Raw genomic sequence first — 20,642 nt, 5'->3', positions numbered from 1 at the left:
TACCTTTCACCTGTATGAGCAGATACGTTGTTCCAAGTGCATTTTAAGGAAAATAAAAATGCTTGCAGGATCTACAACACTCAGTAGTTAACTATTCCTCGTTTCAGTGGGCCTGTTATTGCAGTGCAGTAACCACACAAACGCTCTCTCTTACAACCAGGAATAGCAATAATGGATACGATTGTGTATCTTTGATTCTTCCCCACACTTTTGCATCTTAAGCCTATGCTGCAGGAAGCCAAAGACAAAGGAGAGCTTTGATTCAAGCCGCACTTTAACTGTAAATTTCTCCAGTTGTAAGTAGAAAAGACCATCCCTAACATTCATTTAAACCACCCATTCATTTAAACACACATTTAAACCACTAGTTTACTGTTCAGCTGTCTCAAACATGAAACAATACTGGAACTGCATTTGTATGATGCTCAGGGCACACCTTTCTGATGAGAAAAGCAAAAGAACGCCAAACATGCTCTTACACCTTTAGGTGGTAAAATGTCAATAAAACATTTTAAGTTTTAAAAAGACATTGAGACTTTTCTTTTAAAGACACATTACTAAGACATTCCCCCTTGTAGCTTGGAACAATCAGTCTTGTCTCCAGTGACTAGATAGAAAAACTTTCTAATCTGTCTCACACAATTTAATGGGAATACAAATTCCAAATCTCCCTTTTGTTCCAGACTTTCTTGAAAACACATGAGGAAAAATATTCCTCGTATTAGACAACCTGCTGTCAAATCATACTAGAAAGGAACGGAAAGGAAAAAAAGTTGTGCTGAACCACACACCTACAGCACCATCTTAATATGAAGCTGATTTTTGAAAAGTAGCTCTTTCTGACTGGACATTTTAGACCTCATTTTGTTGTGTGTTTCACTTAGGTTGGTGATAGCAGAAGTGCCAGAGACTTCATGCCTGAGGAATTTAAAGATTACCATTGTATGTCCGGCATGCAGTACACTGTCTGCCAAGAGCAGCACTATCATTCAGGAGCTATTTGGAAATTTCTAAAAATCGCACTTCCAGTGAAACTTACAGAACAACAAAACTTCCATTTTATTGATACTATAAAAGGGTAGTTCTTGAGCCTCTCTGTAAGCGGTTCTTCATCATTTCTGCCAAAGTTGTATAAAAACCAGTGATCAACTCCAGAGACATATATATTCATCCTATATCAGGGGAGCAATCTGCAATACTCAGCAATTTCTCCAAGAAAAAGAGAAAGTACAATTCTTTGTACCAACAGCCAGATATATACGAGCATTAGCTACTTCACTGATTTGGAAGTAATTCATTAAGTGCCACGGAATCCTTTGCTTCTGTTAATCAAAGTGCATGAGTGGAGTATCTGAGAACACACAGAAGAGACAGAGGTCAATTCCTACATCATTTTACTCTTAATCAATTACTCTTGAATAGGCTGACAACTAGCTGTGTACTGACAACAGAAAAGGAAGAGTCTCTTGCTTTCCTTCAGCCCTCTCTGTCACACAACAGACCTACTGTATTTGCAAAACAGATCAAGCTCTTCCCAGAAGCACCAGATCACTTGCACATACACATTACACCTGACATTTGCTGGAAGGTCTGCGGACATGCATTGAATTTCACATGTCCTGAGGATCATGTGTCCCGAGGGCCATGCTCACAGCAAACTATGAATAAGCTCAGCTCTTCACCAAAACATGGTGTATTAGAAACATGGGCGCCTCTCAAGAAGCTGGTAGAGGAAAGCAGACTGCTGTCGTCAGGAGAACCATTCATCTCTTCTGCAGGCGCCTTCGAATGCAGTCTGGATGAATTATCCTGACAGATTACATATGACCCCTGGGCTGTGGCATGCTGATGCCGACGCAATCATGCAGATGATTTAGAAAGATTTCTCATACCCAAGTTCTTTACATCAACAAAATACAGAACCTGAACCAACACAAACATACTAAAATGCATTGGGATAAGAAGAAAATGTGAAATTTAATAAAATGAGAGGATACTGCACATGCAGGAGTGGGTGTTAAGTACTCTATTAATACCCAGAAAAAAAGATTAATTATTCTTTATAGTTGTTGAACTCAATTAATCAGAACTTTTTCCCCAAGACTGGTTGCTGTTAGTGACTGCTAATCTTGTTCTCACTAGCAAAACATGTTAAAAATCAATCTTTAAAACTAGAGAATGCTTTCCCATTCCTTACTCAGAGAAGAGAGAATGATAAAATAAAGACATCAGACAGTTTAAGGTTACAGTCTATAAGGCACAACTGATGCATATCAAAAAACACCGATCTCAATTTTAACACATGGCACTGCCTTCTGAACTGACTCCATTTAATCAGTGGGTTTCCTAAGGTTTTACATGTATAAGCTATGATTTTCTGTAAGTTTGTGACTACATACAAGATGTAATTAAATCTTTCTTAACTAAGCAAAGGTAGAACCAAATCTATTAGGAGTGATGTAAACAAAAATAATTTAAAATAATTTAAAGCATTCAACTCCAAAACCACAACACTTTCTGATTCAATGAGCTACTAATTCTCCCCTTAGCTCCTGTTTAGCTCCTGTACTTTTATCAGTGTGCCACTAAAAGACACTGCACCTACTTTTTACTTTTCTCAGCATGGGCAAGAAAAGTTAACACAGTCAACAAAGCAGTTCCTTGAATAAGAAACACTGAGTAATTAAGATCACAGAGACATCAAATTCTAAATAGCTTTTTCAAATATTTTCAAATGCCCTTGTTTGCATGCTCCAAACTCATTGCTGTTTACACCAAAATCCACAGAACCATGTTCTTCAGGAAGAAATCTGGTCCTCTGTCAGAATTAATTTTCTTACCAAGCCAACAAGCACGCATTCCACCTTCACCTTTATGCCATTTATCTGCCTCAGTAACACACTGGTTTGAGCGTTTCATCCCACTACAGATGATTCACATCATAAAATACCCCAGACTTCCACAAGGGAGGCCATAGCTCAATAAACACTTGCAGGCACTTTAAATTAGTGCAGCCACAGACAAAAGCAAGCCTTGTCCACTTCTCCCTTTTGGCCACTTGTTCTCACCCCCTTCCTAGTACTGGAGGTAAACACTTCTGCAGCCACATGCTAAACCAGACCAGGGACTTGAGATAAAAAAAGCTGATAGTTTTAACTTAGAGCAACCCCCTAATTTATTTTAGTGTGCCCATCCAGTGGTGCCTTCCCTGACAGAGAGAAAGGACAGCACACGTATGGAAACACAAGCAACTGCTTCTTTCACCAGCACTGCCAGCCCACATCTGCATTTTAACCTTGACTCCCAACCAGAAACCTAGAAACCATCCTTCCCCTGGGAAGACCAGCCACACAAAGAGTGGTGCACTGGCTTCAGGAAATGAGCTGGCTGAAGACGAGCCAGTGCCCCTGCCCGTTACCACAGCCCAGGGTTAGATTTCAGCCAACTCGCCTCTCTAAGGCAGCTCGTTGTGCAACTGCCAGTGGTCGGGCAAGGAAAGGAAGGCAGGTGGGATTACGGTCGTCTCAGCTTGGATTGATTTACTTGCTGTGGGGCACCCTTAGAAGGGTAACGAAGTTACAGACTGAGCTTTAACAAAGATAGGAAGAGGACAAAAGGTAAAGCACAATAAGCATTTTGCCTTTCAAAACGTTGGCAGCTCAGTGGGGGGAAGGAGACAGAGGGTGACTCTTGCTCTTATAGCAGAAGTACAGAATTTAAGATGTCATTACAACAAAAGTTTACTGTTTTCATTTACAACGCTAGCCACATGCTGGGCTAGTGATAATTAGCACTTTATTATTTTCATCTGTACACACAGCTTTTCAATCACCATCTCTGGAAATGAAATCTTAGCTTTCAGCCACTGAATTTTACACAAGAGAGTAACACAGCCTTGCTAAATTTAACATCCAAAATACAGTAACATTTTAAAACAAATTATCTCAAATTATTAAATCGTCAGAGCAGGTAAGACATTTGCTTCCTCTGATATCATGTACTAGCCAAACCTGACTATTTCAAAAGAACATTAAAGAAAGATCAGCTGTATAAGACTGAGCTGCAGAGCTCTTGCTTACTGATGTCAGGGAAATGATGTGAATTAAGTCCCCAGGGATAGCTATGACTTGCTTCAACAGCATGCAGGCAAAAGCAGCCCACAAAGACAGGCTAGCCGTGGTGAGAAGTGATTTACAAGAGGACTGTTACAGAGGGCTCTGCGTTCAATGATACATAATGCAGAAGCTCTCCTGATCCCCTGCCCATGCTGAATCACAGTGACAGCTCATGCTGTATGTTGTCTTTTGTCTGGCACATGCAGCTTGCCCACTTCCCAAGACATACCATTTACTTAGCAATCTGCACCAACACGTTCATAAAAATAAGCACTGTTGTGATTCAGTGCTCTAAGCACTACACAGCAGAAACACAGCTGATGAAGGAAACAAAAAATAACACACAGACAGTCATGCAAAACTCTACGAGAATAAGCAGCAGCCATGATCAGAGTGAGCTTCAAATCTCCTGTACAGTCTTCAAAGTCCTCACCACACCAGAATCAAATGAAATTTCACAAGTCTTACATATGTCAGCAAAGGAGCAAAAAATTCTCAAATCATACCAGTAATTCCCATGCTAAATTAATACCAGTCACCTTTTTCTCTCTTCCATTATCAGTTCATAAATGAGACAGCACAGCCTGTGCTGCAGACCCGTGGTGGCATACACTGATGGAGATCCCAGCCACTGCTCTACCACCCTGCCTTCTAGAAACAGCTGCGACTGACCCTCACTAAGCTGTACAGCCATTTTGTACTAGGTTACCATCCTACCTGCCTTCTACTGAGTAAGGGTATGGGCATGGGTCAGAAGAAGTCTAACAGTCACTGGAGCCTGCGCAATGGAGAGGATGCAAGGTAGGGATAAGCAGCAGCCAGCAGTAAAGATCATGTTTGGCTACTGTGGAATCAACATAAGACAGCAGGAAGGAAGCTGATGGTTTGTGTACCTGAACAAAAAACAGCGGGGCATCTAGATGCTTTCAGAAAGAAAGCCTCAAAAACCAGTTGAATCATTTGCCCCCTATAACTGCACCAAGAACAGTAACTTTAAATATCAGTTTCTAATCCTCTTTAAAGTTTGTCATCCAGCTGATGAAACAGTAACACTCCACATCTCTACAGCAGTATTTCCTTCTGGTGTAGTGACAGACAGCATCATCTTAATTTCTAACGCTCGTTTTCAACTCAATTTCAAAATTATAATGGGGACTGTTTGGGGTTTTCCCACTGTGAACAACATGACCTCATCGTAGTGTCACGGAATACAACACACAATCTGTTCTAAACTGTTATTCATTCCTGATTTTGCCTTGTAGATGTTCCCTTGAAAGGTATTCTCACACTTGTGACCCTCGACAAATCCAATCAATAAACCAAACATTATGTACTACTGAATAGTAAGAGGATTAATTAGGAAGGTGACAGTAAACTTACACACACTTGAGACACTGGTTTTTAAGTGCCGAAGTATAATAACAAAGTTATAGAAAGAGCATGTAGGAAGTCAGTAGTGTGTGAAGCTCCAGTAAAAACCTTCTATGAACTTTAAATCTGCCCATCAGTTTGCTCTTACTTCTTCACAGCAAGGAGGAAAGGATGTCTTCTGTTATACAGCTAGAAACTTTGAAAACAGCTCTTTAAAAATGAAGAGATAAAGTAATGAAAATGCTTTAGTCGGCGTTTTCAAAGTTCGAGAAAAAGATAACATCACCACTAGACTTTACACGTGAGTGTTCAAAAGCATTAAACTGAATGCATCTCTTTCCACTCTTGTGATAATGAGACATATTTTGACTGAAACAAGTATACTTGCACTCCAAGAAACAGCAATTAAGAGACCTGAAAAGATTTCCTCTTCACAGTTAAGCAACATTTGAGGTCTTAGGAGTACCCAATCTAAGTCTAAGAAAACCACAAATGAGTCACTGAATATGAGGAGAAAACAGCATTTCAGGATGAAAAATAACCGACGTTTTGCGAATCTGGAATAATATTATGAAATATTTATTTACGAGCTTTGTTTAAATGCCAGACCAAGATAAACAGTATTACTGTAATATCACTCTGGGAAGCTTTTACACCATCATCTTTTCTGGAACTTAGACACCCAAGAGTTATCTGCTCACAACCATTTACAGAAGCATACCAAGCTTTTCAAGTTCCCTTTTCCACCCCTAATAATATTCCTCAAGGATGTATCAAACTGTTATCTCCCTTGAAACTTCAAGTAAAGAACCAAGAAAAAGTGTATTGTTTCAAGAAATGCTTCTATCGGAAGAACTGCTGTGGGGGAGAAAAGTTAAAAAAGAGAATCTAAGTGCAGTAGCTGGCAGGATGATCGTTCTGATGGATACTATTCCAATCCTGGATGACAAAACCTCTTCCTTGAACTAAAAGTAAATCTGGAAAGAACTTCAAAAATCTGTGAGGAAGATTTAGAGGGGGGATTAACAAGGAAAGTTATACAGTGGGGAGGGGAGTGTTTAATAAAGCATATAGATGATCTACATATCTTGGTTCTTTTATTTTAATTTTTCAGTACATAAACAGTGTATAACCTCTGGAATATGGTTAATAAGGTAGTCTCCTGTGATTCTGCTGGAGCTGAATTGAGTTTTCACATCATAAATTACGTAGAAATGTTAAAATATAACACATTTATTTAAAACTTTTACTGAACAATGAAAAATGTTAACAAAACCAAAGACATCCACATAGAACAGAAAAAAAATAATCTGAAACTTTTTTTAACACTATAGTTAACAAAACTGATGTAATACAGTCTTGCCAACGAAAGACAAACTTTGGTGTAAAGAAAGCACTGGAAAACTATTTCTTAAAAACCAGCTCCGAAACATACACACATCAACCAAACAAAGGAAAAAACCTTCAGACTTTACTTCTCAAAAAGGAAAGTGTCAAATTTGAACCTTTCTGATCCTAATTTACAGATCATCTTACACAAAGATGGATTCACAGTGTTAAAGACCAGAAGGGACCTTTTAAGTATGATTTCTCATATACCACAACTACTTACAGTTGGCTAGTCGTGATTCTAACCAAAGTGAATTTAGGACACTGCATTAAATTTAACCTTCCAAAAGTTTTCAGACTTGATTTAAAGGTATTTTGAGAGAGAGAATTTTCAGCTATTTCTAAAGCTAGCATGCTTTAAACACTTGGAGAGGAAAACAAACAAACAGACCAATAAACCCACTAAACTAACTGTTTCTGAGATATTGTCAAAAAACCCCACACTTTATTTATGGCATGTGGGTGAACTCATTATTCAAAACTACTATTGCCAAGAATGACGCAACTAAATTCATAAACTTTAGTCATCTTACACAAAAACATTTACTAATGCAACAGCTATGTATGCTATTGTAACAATGGTGCAGAACTGGAACTTCACTAATTGTGTTACCCTTCAAAAACAAGATGCATGAATTTCTGTTAATAGGACAGAAATTCAGTCAAAAACCTGAAGTTTAATACTTTCAGTAAGATACTAAGAAAACTGGTTCTTAAGATCAGCAGTCAAATAACTGTAAGAAAATAATGACTACCTGAGTCAAAATGCAGAACACAAAATGCAGTACACGGAGACTAGTGAAGAAGCCAAAACATCCTCCTCATGCTAGCAAAAACTAAAAGCAAGCACATCTGGCAAGTACATTCAGCCCCATTTACACATATTCTGCTTCCAGGAAGCCTTTTTCTTCAAAAGGATTTACCTTATTAAAACAATTGCCAATAGCTGCTAAGAATCTTTGCACTGCCAATGGTTCATGCACTTAGTATTACATTTTACAGACTGCTAACTCGTGGTAAATTATTTTTATTCCAGTATTTGCAGAGAAAAAAATAACCTAATCCAAACAGAACTAACAAATGTATATATTTGGAAGAAACACCCAACAGGTGTTTCTTACACCATAAGCAGTGTCAGGTGCCTGTGTATCAATTCCAGAATCAAACTGCTGGAATTACTGAGATACCAGGAGCTAACCAGGTATGAACTACCAGCCTTAAATTCATTTTTCAAGTTTAGCAACCATAAAAAAATATTACCCTTTTACAGCTCTTCACCAAGGGAAACTAAGTGGTCATGAAGGGATACAGCAAAAATTACATGCCCAAAAAGAAACAGCACAGGTTAAGTGTTTCTTATTCATGCAAGGGTCAGGGTTTGTTTTCTTTTCCAAACACTAGACAAAGAATTCAAATAATACAAAAACTGCTCAAATATAAAGCAACAAGCTCAAACAGAGTATTAATAGCACAGCTCAAGCTGTTTGCCTCACATAATGGAAGGCAAAGCATGAAGCTTCGCAGAATCTGGTATTTCACAGTCTTACCACATTAATGAACAGGCTTCACAGACAATAACCCACCACCCTCTATAAAAATCAGCACTGAAAATTGTATAGATCCTCTTTTAATGCAAGTTGCTACAGGGCCCCCCGTCCCCAACCCCCCTAACCTCAGTTTAGTAACAAAACCACAGTCTGCACTTGGGACAGTGGATTCAAGGTTTCAACTATACCTCTATTAAAAAAAAAAAAAGGGGGGGGGGGGGGGCACGGATGTTCCACAATATTTTATTAAATAACTTAATCTAAAAGCAACTTTTAATCAGAAGATGCAGGAGAAGCGGGAAATCCTTTGACTACAAAACAAATTACAGGTAATCCTAACTGCTTCCTCAAAACACAGGGTGCATCTACAAAAGTGGGGGTGACATGCAACAGCTTATTTAAAAGCCTTTCAAAATATATATAAAATAACCAATATAGAAACATTTGCCAATATGTTGAGCAGCAATTCCAGCAAGGATTGCATCTGTGCTGATGATTATCTCAGCTATCAAAGCTGATGCATTCAAGGCAGCACTTAACTAGCTGATGACTGAGACTATACAGAACAGAATCGATCACATTAAAAACCTAATGCATCATTTTCCAGAGTATAAAGCAGGTGGCAGAACTGCAGAAGAGGAGACTAATTATTTTTCTCTTATGTGAATAAGATAAGAAAACATTCCTCCAAATCTTGAAAGCTGAACATCTCCAGTATCAGGAAAATAATTTTCCTAAAGACTGCACTAATATGCTAAAAGGTCACTGGCTTGACACACGCACAGTAACAGCATACAAGCTTCTGAAAAAATATTTGTGTTACTTTTCTAACACTCAGATACTTGATTTTTACAGCCATGTACACACACACACATACATATCAATATAAAACTAATGTGCATTGTACCGCTTAAATTCAAAGCAAAACGTAATAAATTCTGGGATCAAGTATGAGAACTCGAAGCATGTTTACACAAAATGGTGATCTCTGCTTTCTTTAGAGGAGTGGACTAGGCTAGCACAGCCTCACTAGGCTCCAGAGGATGAGCTGCGCTGGACAGCATCAGTACTGCGAGACAACCTCCCAGAAAGAATGGCTCTGCAGAACACATGTATGTACCTTCTGCCCACCAGACTCACTTAACCACTTCAAATAAGGCTCATTAACTGGAGGAGGAAAAATAACTTTGCTGAGATTCTTGTTTTCAAAAGCAAAAAATTTTCACCATTTTGAGGTCTATTCTTACAATACCAGCTCACCTCCCCCCAGGAACAGCACTGCTCCACACAGTTCTCTAGAGCATTACTCCTGCTCCTCCTCCTCACTACCTCTACCTTCAAGGAGCAACGCTGCGAAGTGAAGAAGAGCATCAGAAAGCCTGGCACAACTTTAAGCCTCAGTCCTGAAAAATTCCTCTGCACTTCTCAGCACAAGGATGAAGGGGATTTGCCTCAGCACTCCTGCCTAAACAGTACCAGTCCCTGAATCCTCCTGTATTCTGCATGACTGCATCTTTAAAACACTCTGCAATCTTAAGTAAAACTGTCCTATTAGCAAAACCAAATAGTTCAAATAGACCACTGCCCTCCCCATCATAAAACACTTATTCTAATGTTAATTTGAGGGATAATAAATCTCTCATCCAAAGAGCTAGGGGTCTTTTTAATCAAGATAATTCCTTATGGGTTTGGCTGTGGCTCTTCCTCCCAGACGAGCCCAGCCAAGGACAATGGATACAAAGGGCAGTGAGACACCACCCAATCTAATTCAGCAAGAGTAGAAAATGGCACTTACATGAAGAACAACACATGACATTTGCTCATATGGCAGATGGTTTTGTGGTACTGTTTTGTATTCACATTCCAGGAGCTCTCTGCAGCAGGAAAGAGACACTTGCAGTGGGCTACCTTGGAGCTGGAACCCTTGTCAGCCCCCTGTTCCAGAAGGCAATCATCTCATCCAGGATATCTAGGGAGAAGCTACAGCCACTCTCCATCCCTCGCACACAGCTGATGGATATGTAGCTAAAGCCACCTTCTGTCTGCTTTATTTTCCCCAGATCAAGCCACTTCTCTCCCACATCTATAGTTAGAGGACATTGCTAGATCCTTTCAGGCCTGAAGTTCACAACTGGAAAGTTATCTTAGTGACCAAAAGGGACAGGCAGTTATTTCAGAGTCTGAAACAAAGTTTAAGGAAACAAATCACAAAATCAGACAGCTAGTTCTAATCTTCTCACCTGTCCCAGGAACTTCTGAACCCAGCACACTGCAAGCAAAATGCAGTACTTCAGTGACAATGGCACCAAGACACCCCTGTACAGTGAGTAACTAATAAGTCACAACAGGCTACAGCTGTCTGCTTCAGCCACCAACATCTGAATGACAACGAGCTACTCCAGCTCCTACAGAAAGGCAGAGGCTGCACCAATACATCAGCACGTGCCTAATTCTGGACCAGTCACAGCCAAAGCCACCACTGTCTATTGCCTTGCCGGATGGATGAGCGGACGTGAGAGCAGGAGTGCTGCGGAGAGAAGGGGAGAGCATACAGAGGAACTGAAGAGGAACAGACAACACACAATGGATCCAGGAATATTGTAGCTCAAACACAAAACACAAGGCCATGGGAAATTCATCAGGCTCAATGTACACAGAGCCATTAGTTCTTTCACTTAGCTTTTCAGATGATGGTAACTCAGCATCATACATTCAAAAATTCTTTTTCTCTGCTACACTGAAGCAAACATTTTTAAGCTACAGTGATGAATCACTTTCTTGTACTTTCTCCAACAATGTTTGAGTATATAAAAACATCCTTACAAGCTAGTATTTGTTTAGAACTAAATGCAGGAATTACATTCAAATACAAGAAGCCAGAGTTAATTTTTTTTAAAGAAAAGGTTGCAAACAAATCTGCTTTGAATCACTTGGGAATCAACTTCTGAATCTAAAGTTTATTTTTAACTTATGGCTTTATTCCAGTTTTATATGCAAATCAGTATCCACTAGGAATCCCAACAGATGGCTACCAAGCTACGTGTGCTAAGTGATTGCTCCACAGACCCTACAATCTTCATACCTTCAGAATTACTGAGACATTCCTCAACTCTTCTTTGATGAAAGCTAAGCAACGATTCTCTCTTAGCTGTGTTTTTCTAAATCCAAAACAAGGTCAAACTAAACTAACAAACAGGCCATACAGAATTTATGTCAAATGCAGTCCACAAAGAGCAGGAAGCTTATATGGTGCTGGCTTGCTTTCATTCACACCTGCTTAATAACATGAAAAACAAATAAAACATTTTAAATATTTTTCAAATATCAATTTCCTTGCAACCAGGAGCAGAAGTCACTACAGAATTATTTCAAAAATCACAAGAGCTGACTTGCACAGCCATCAGCTGGACAGCCCCTGATGCATGAGACTGTATGAAATGCAGCACAGGGTACTTTTCTGTTGAGTCTTTTTCAGTGTTTCTGAAGGAACCTCATACAAAATGCTCGTATTTTCCAAGACAGTGAGATGCTAGACATCAAGACCTTGACCAAAGAATGTTGATTACAAACCCTGAATGATTTTCAATATGATAGACTGGAAAAAATCCCACTAGAATCCTACAAAATAATACAGTGGGCTACTAAGTGAAAAGCATATACACCACAGCAGTATCTGCATTTTTTCATTCCTCAATTTGCAGCTATCTGGAAGGCCCAAATTTGACCCAATATTCAAAGCACATTTCATACTGATCAAAAACATGTTATTTAAAAAATCAATTCATACTAGGGAGGTGCTCTACAGAAAAGCACATGAGAAATGAAAACAGTCTATCTTCAGCACAAGATTTAAATACCATGTAGTATGTGAGGCTTAGAGGGGCTGAACAGTGGAAAATAAAATGAATAGTTGCTTATTAACAGAGGATCAGCCTCCCTAACATAATAAATGAGGCTGAGTTCCTACATAGTATCACTTACTGTATTTTTATAAAAGGGCTTAAAAGCAACATTAACAGTGGTATTTCCTAAGCCTTGGGTACTTTCAGTGGCAACCAACATATTCCCTTAGAAGCCTGTGCATATATTTAATACTCTAATTTAGTAACAGCTTTGTGCAGACCCTTCCTGAGCAAGACAGCAGTTTCATTCCTGTATAGAACTCCTTACTCAAATTAGAACTATGCCAGCATTTAAAGATACAGGATATGGGCTCCCCAACCCTCTCTGGAATAAGATAAATGAAAATATTTTGGCAAGGAAACAGTCCCTCACAAGCATAACTTTTCTTAGAAGCTCCAACAGTTTCTCATACTGAAGAGCATTATATTCCACAACACCAGATACCCTAACCTTGAAACAAGCTCTGGTTTCTGTTACCAAGTAAAATGAAGCTTGTCAGTAAAGAGGTTCTCCCTCCTGCTCAAAATTGAGACTTCTGTGCAAACTTCAAGAATTAACTAGAGGACACCATGAATTGAAATTCTGGTTAGGTGCTCTTCAGCGGTTTCTCAGAGTACAGAATGGTGAACAGCACACCTAAACGCTTGTGTCCACACAGTCCCACTTCTTGCTGCATGGTCCCACCCTTTCAAGCACACTCCGACCACTCACTGAGCCAACCTGACTTCATCATCTGGAGGAAAATGACGACTCTTCCCCACCCGCCCAGTTATTTCAGTTTTCTTCTAGAATAACAAACTCAGTCTGCTCACCAAAAGGTCAGACAAGTGTCAGGTCAGCACAAGTATTTGGAGCGTGATGCTCCTACAGCATGAGCTAACACCTTCTCGCTGCCTGACTCACCCAGGAGCAGCCTTCAGAAGACGAGATGTTAAAATTGCCCAATTTCTTCTCAAAAGCAAATGGGTTGCTTCTCCTCCTCCATTATAAATTAAAACAAAACAAAACCAGGTATGCCCAATGCCTATTAGTGTTGGCTTTGTATGTGTACAGGAACATAGTTAAAATTAAATGCAGTTAGTTGTGAATAAGATTAAAAGGTAAATCAACATGACTAGTTTGCTCTATGGACATATCTGTGACCTTTTTCCATTCAAAAACTGGATTAAAATATATGCTTAACAGTACAGTGCACATATCTCCAACTCCCTTTGTGAATTTAAATACAGCATTTGTGACATTCAAATGTATTTTCATCTCACCATGTGCAGAAAGTGATGTGAAAACAGAGTTGCATTTCCAAAACAAAGCAAGACCAGCGTAACAGGAGGAAATGAAACCATAAAATTTCTCTTCTCAACCCCTGTATTCACAAAAGTGAAAGCTTCAAGATGCTGTCAAAACATGCACTCCCACCACTTTCTCCCAAGCATATGATCAAAGTGACAGTTACTGGGGCATCCTCTGATCTTCTGCCATGAAGTGACCAAATTGTGCCTTGCAGTTTTCAAAGAGCTAAAGTCTCATCAGTAATTCCACCCGAGGAGGAGAAGCCTCGCCGATTTCTCTAAACAAAACCAAAAAAAACCCCGACCCTGCCTATCACACATTCCGGACTCTCACCCCCGGACACGCTTCTCCATACTCTCGGCGCGTCTAAGTTTATTTCCCGAGCCTGCAGGATCTCCCCTCTCCTCCCGGCTCACACGGAACCTGCCGAGGAGAAACCCAGGGGCCACCCGCGGCCCGCGCTGCCTCCCCCACAACCGGGGGGGCCGTTCGAGCCAAGCCCCGCCAGACCCTCCGCCTCCGGGCAGCCCCTGTGCCCCCAAGGCGACCTCGGCAGCCGCCGTCCCGCCGGTCGCTGCCCTCGGGCCCCCCGCAAACCTCCCCGCGCCTAGGGGGCTGCGGGCTGCCGGAGGGACCCCCCCGCTCCCCGACGGGGCGGGCACCCCGCCACGGGGGAGCGGGCCGGGAGAAGAAGGGGGGTTCCAAGAACGCGGCTCTTCTCTCGCCCTTTGTTGCCCAGGGAAAGGGGGGGCAGGCTCGGGGCTGTGGGACCAGAGGTGGGGGCTCGCTCCCCACAGCAGAGTCCGGGGGGGCGGTTCCCCTCCCTCCCCCGCGCAGCCGGGCCCGCACCCACCTTTCTGCGCCCCGGTGCCCCGCGGCGGCAGCAGCAGCAGCAGGAGGAGGCTGAGGCGGAGCGGAGAGGCCGCCTGCCGGGTCCCCGCGGGGCGCGGCCCCCCCGGGCTCACCATGCCCCGCGGCGTGGCCAGCGCGGCCGGCAGTCCCCGGGCATGGCGGGTGCTCTGGGGGCGGCCGGGCCGGGCCGCGTCTCTGCCCCGGGGCCGTCAGCGGGACGCGCCTGCCAGAGCCAGCGAGCAACGCGCCACCCGCCGCCCCCCGCCGCCGGCCCAACCGCTTCCGGGGGCGCGGCGTGGCCCCCGCCGGGCTGCCCCGCTTCCTGCCGACCCCCCGCCCGCCGGGAGGCGGCCCCCGGCGCCGGGGGAGCCGCGGGGTCTCGGCGGCGGCGGCCCCCGCAGCGCCTGGCGCTCCCCCGCCCCGCCCGTCCCCAGAGCGTGCTGAGGGGACGCGCGGGAGGCGCCTGCGGGGCGGCCTGGCCGGGGTTAGCGGCCCCTCAGCCGAGCCCCCGGGAGCCGAGCCCGCGGTCTTCTCTTTATTCCACCTCTGTCCTCCTTGACGAGTTGGCCAAGAATATTTCGGGTTGTTTTGGGGTTTTTTTTCCGACGTAGAGATTAAGCGAGGCGAAATTGCCTGGAAGAACAAAACCCCTTGGAAACACGAGCACGGCTGTTAAAAGAAGAGGATAAACTGGTGCGGCAGATCTCCCCACAGAAACGCCAGTCCGGCTCTAGAAAAGCCAGGCATGGGCGATGAATTCCCAAGGAGTTGCAATTCCAGTTATTGTGACCCTGCTTGTGGACATTTACAGTGTGTAATCGGAGAGGCTTGCTTCAGGAGCCTAAATTCACCCATGGGAAACAAATACTTTAAAAAAACAAAAAACAACCCCCCCAACTTTCAAGTTCTAAAATCACAACAAGAAGGCAAAATAGCATCTTTGAAGAGACTTATGGTAGCTGTTATTGTACCTAATTAGTTCCCCATGGTTGTCAAAAAAGCCCATTTTTGGGGAAAAGCACCCTAAGCACTGGTAGGATCAAAGTATCACCTCTGTAACACCATCAGCGTGGAACATAGCACCTCACACCGTGTCTTTCAGTGGCTGATGAAATAAATGCAGGTACTTCTCAGATGCCAATGAAACATCGGGTCCACATTCCAGTATCTGCAGTCCCAGCCTCGTGAGGTTGGAGGGACAAGGGGCAGGGTGGGTGGCACCACAGGGGCATAATTTCATGTGTCTTTCAGCTTCAGAATGGAAACCTTCTCAGCCCTCCGCTAACCACCTCACTCTCACGGCACGGCAGGGGGGATTTGGGACTCCACAGCTTCCAAAGATCAGCCTCTCTGCCAGTGGTTCATCCCTTCTGCTGTGGAAGGGCTGTTGCAAGTCAACCCCATGTGCTGCTGGTGTCCAGCTCCAGTGGTTCCACTGTAAAAGTGTCTTAAGAAAATTGTTATCCACTTCCTCTCCCAAACAGCTCTGTGAAACAGACTGCTTTCCTGGCCAGGGAAGTGTCCAGCACTGACCTACACCAAAATGGCAGAAAGAGCATCTCAGGGATCAGCCTCACCCAGTCTGCAGAGATGCCTGAAGAACTATTTAGATGATGTTTACTAATGGTTGTAACATTACCGTTATAATGCTGAAAACTGAACTACATCCAAGCCTATGCTCAAAGCTTGTGAAGGCTTCTTTCACAAAGAGACATGCAGAGCATTCTCTCTCCTCCCTGACCGTATCAACCATACCATTTGTGCCAAATCTTGCAAGAATCCAGAATAATTTGGTTGCTCAGACTAAAGAAAGCAAAATTTTGATGCACATTCTTTACTTGTTGGGCCCACAGTTGTGCCAGAGCTGTCAGGAGGTGGCTTCTCCTATCTTTAGGGAACGTTAAACATGAGAATTTTAGTACATTTTTATTTTTCTCCTTTTGAAACCTTTTTAGCAACAACCCCCAACAAAAGCAAAGTCAATGGAAGGGCATCTCAGATGAGGTTGTTTTAAATCAGCTTGTAAGATGTAATAATCACCAAGACATCCTGCAACGTGTAATGGAAGATGAATCAAAAGTAATTTATATGCGTTCCCTTGTCTTCCATTCACCAGACACAGAAGTTCATGCTGCAGGTCACGTGAAGCAGTTATATCACTACAATAACATCCTTTCTGTACTACAGAGAGCACATTCCTAAGATCACTAATCATTAGTGGTATTTGTTGTGTACTGGAAAAATTGCTCCTTGAATAATTTGTGGCTTAGTACTGCCATGCATTAACAGGAGCATCTGAACATCCTACACATAAATCAATAACAGGCTCTGGTATACCTGATAGAGGTTTCCTCCTGTGTTATTTTCTGTTGTGAAGGCTGTTTGTTAGCTTGATTTGGCTGTTCTAAAGGTTTTTTATTTGTTCAAGTGAACAAGGATATCTGGATCTGTGAGAGGGCTGATTTCTAAAAGGGGTGTGAGAACTTGCAGAATTCCTAAAAGCAGCCAGAGGCCAAATTTTCTTAATCTGTCTCGGAAGTTTGTCCCAAAGCCACATTCCCGGACCACATGGTTTATGTGGAGCCCTAGGTTACATATTTTGCAAAGGGAACACCATCCTGATGGAAGTGACAAACTATGAAAGGCTGTACACCCTGAAGGCCGTAAAGGTGTATGAAATCTACAGAGCCAAAGAATTAGGAATACGGCTCCATTAGCAATGCAACTGTTTGGATGGCTCAACACACGCTTTTTATGCAGCCAGACAAATCTGGTGAATTAGATAAATCCAGATGGTCTCCATGGCTTTCAGAATTTTCCTTCTTCTAAGAAGATTTCAGCACAAAATTAGTTTAAATAGACCAGCTACAGAGTACTGCACATTTCAGTCCATGAGCATTCCCCAGCATCTCCTCAGGGGGAAACAAAACTGTGTAATAAAGACGCCATTTTAGTTTGTGACTTAGAACTGTCCCAGTCACCAAATCAAAACACATACAGAATTAAAATTATGTGAGAAGCAAATACAAATATAATATCATATGATACCAATATCATAAGGCAAGTTGCCACCACATCTCAAGAAACCAGCACAAATACTTTTTTCAAGATGGTAAGACAGAAGATCAGAACAACTTGTTACTGCTGATAGAAGAATAATGCTTAGCCAACTAAGCACTTCTGTAATGTTTTCTTCCCATTGTGAGTAACTTCTAGAGGTAAATGAAGCTGTCTTCTCCATCTGGTTCCCTCTTTTCCCTTGAGAGGCTTCTGATGTACAAGGCTTCTTTCCCACCGTAGCTCTCTAGCTTTTACATTCTTTTACTGCATTTTGAAAGCTGAATTCAGCTGGAGGGCAGGGCTGCTACTCAGAGGGAGCTCCACAGTCTGGAGAAACAGGCTGATGCCAACTTCCTAGAGTCTAACAAGAGTAATTGCAAGGTCTTGCATCTGGGAAGTAATAGCCCCATGCAACAGCACAGGCTGGGGGAGCTTTGGAAGCAACTTTGCAGAAAAGGACATGGGTGTCCTAGTGGAAAATTTGAGTCCGAGTCAGCAGTGTGCCCTTGGGCAAAGGCGGCCAACAGCATCTTGAGCTGTATTAACACAAGGGCCAGGGAAGTGATCTTTCATAAGACTTCATCTGAGTGCTGTGTCCAGTTTTGGGCTCCCTCCAATACCAGAACAATACTGACATATGGGACAGAGTCAATCAGAATGTCTCCAAAACGGTCAAGAGCTGGAGAACATGATGCACATGAAGAAGCTGAGATTGCTGGACATCTTCAGCTTGGAGAAGAGGATGCTAAGGGGAGACCTTGCTGCTTCCTACAACTACCTGACTGCAGGACAGGATTGAAAGATAGGATGTAGCCTCTTCTCAGAGGGGCACGGTGATGCCACATGATTCAACAGACACAAATTGCAACATGGGTAAATTCCATATTCCAGATAAAAGGAAAAAATACCATGAGGGTGGTCACACACTGGGAACAGGTTGCTTGGAGAAGTTGCAAAATCTCCATCTCTGGAGATGTTCAGGACTCCCTGGACATGGCCCTGATCAACCTGATCTGATCAGATCTGTTTTGAGCGGAGAGTTGAACTAGATAACCTCTGAAGGTCCCTTCCAACCTGAACTGTACGATTCTAAGGCACCAGAGTCCTGCAGTAACAGGGAATGTTCTAAATAAGCAAAAGAGATTTTCAGCTTTCCAGTTTCTGTAGTTACTTACCCATGTTCTCTGAAATAAGAATTTATTATGAAAAGATTAGTTCTTTTGACCTTGAAGAAAAGGAATAATGCATTTAAAGCACACAAATTATTTTCATAATATTAACACGTTAGATCTTTGCTAGCACCTCCATCTTCTTATCCCTTAAATCTTAACTGTCACACGCTCACCACATTTTTTAAGTGACGGTAAATAGAAAGGCCCACCCACCCAGCTAATACAATGTGCATCCAAGGGCCATAACGTCTCCTTTTGATGTTGGCAGACACCTGAAAGTTATTACTAGTCCTGTTCTCAGATAATCACTTGTGAGCAAGTCCAGATCTGTACTCAGGTTCACAGTTTCTCTCTGCTATACACTGAATTATTAGATCATTTTACCTCTTTTTTCCAGAAAACAATTTCCACTGCTTATGGTGAAATTCCATCCAAAAGAATTATGCTACCCGCTTAATGAGCATATTCTTAGAGTTGTTTAGATTACAGCTACAGTGGCATATAGTCAAATTTGGCTGAAAAATTTAGAGGTCTTAACACCAGAAAAACAGGAGACAAATGCCTTGCTCTCGCACATTACCTTTGTAGACGTGCTTTCTAAAAAGTATGTAGGTTAGATCTTGCAATCTGCTGAGACTCCCACTTAAGTGTGCAAATAATTTCAAGCATATAATACTCAAAACTAAACTAAATTGCAGAATTTTCTTTAGCCAAAATATTTTCTAGCTTTTACAGGAGTTTAACAAGAGCAAAGTTCACTCCGGAGTGAGGGACCTGAATAAGGTCTTCTGCTCTCTTTTAGTTCCTCCTAGCAATCTTATGAAGCTATGTTGGATTAAACACTCCTAGATACAATGAACCACCCAGCAGATATAATGAAAAGGTGAACTTCTTTACCACAACACAGACATATCTTGGTGCCACTCTAAAAAGATCATTTAATGTTAAAGGAAATCTTTAACTTCTGTAAGTAGCTCTTTTACCTGAGAGTGGATCGATCCAGTGTCCTGCCTATGAATAACTGGCTCCAGCTCAGCAGGAGGGTTTGACATATGCCATGGAAAAAACATGCCATCTCTACAATTGTCCAGGCTTCATAGTATATGAAAGAATTATTCACTGAAATACAGCTTTACAATTTAACAGCTACAACAACACTGGAACAAACCCTCACCCTTTTCTAATTAATCGTTAAAGTATTTGAATTTAAAAAAACTGTTATTGAAAAAGTTATTGTTCTCCTTTGCCATAATTCTGCTTTTTGGAAAATGCATTTTAATAAATGGTTCCACAGTATTTTAAAACCCATTAAAAACTCTAAGTAATTTAAGCTATTGTGAGTTGTACAGAATGGAAACATCTCTGGCACTTCAGGTGTTTACATGGTGTTTCAAATGTTATTTTATTAACATTATTATTTTATTGTTGCTACTACTAACCTACAGCCAAGCTGAATGGTTGGTACCTGATCCTGCAAACACCTCCAGAACCCTGCAGTATGCTTTGTGACATTAGCTAAATGTGTGGTACTAAAAGAGGCTGCAGGATCTAGGCTTTGGGATCTAGCTTTTGTTGCTGTTGGCTACTCATTTTCATCTCATTTGGGATTTCTAGTTTTTGTAGCTTTCAGTAAAAATCCTTCTACTCCCCTCTTTATTTTCTTTTTTAATTTGTTCCCATTTTAATTGCCTATTATGCTGATTTTTTTAAGAATAACGACAAAGTCCTGGTTGCAGAATGGATTTGATTTCATCCGTTTAGAAAGGAAAATGCGTATTGATTGTGTATTATTCACATCAATGGATGTAATTAATTTCATCCTCAGAAACACATTTACAAAACCACCATGATAAATTTAGCTAAGATTAATTTTAAATTCACTTCAGATAGAAGCCTCATGATTGTACGTAAAGCACGTTTATTTGACACTCTAGTTAGTTACT

General features: G+C 41.8%; 1 protein-coding gene across 1 annotated transcript in view; it reads right to left on the bottom strand.

Annotated features, from left to right (window-relative positions):
- The window catches only part of DCBLD2 (discoidin, CUB and LCCL domain containing 2), a 41,351-nt gene extending 26,605 nt beyond the window's left edge, over positions 1 to 14,746 (bottom strand). Inside the window, exon 1 of the mRNA XM_074897971.1 lies at positions 14,469 to 14,746. Coding sequence (XP_074754072.1) covers positions 14,469 to 14,583 — 115 coding nt within the window. The 5' untranslated portion in view covers positions 14,584 to 14,746. The remainder of the gene's footprint in view (positions 1 to 14,468) is intronic.
- Positions 14,747 to 20,642: the final 5,896 nt, after the last annotated feature.

Source organism: Athene noctua, chromosome 1 (genome assembly GCF_965140245.1).
Source record: "Athene noctua chromosome 1, bAthNoc1.hap1.1, whole genome shotgun sequence".
Classification (NCBI taxonomy): Eukaryota; Metazoa; Chordata; class Aves; order Strigiformes; family Strigidae; genus Athene; species Athene noctua.
The sequence above is the reverse complement of the archived record's forward strand: the minus strand, read 5'-3'. Positions and strand labels throughout refer to the sequence as shown.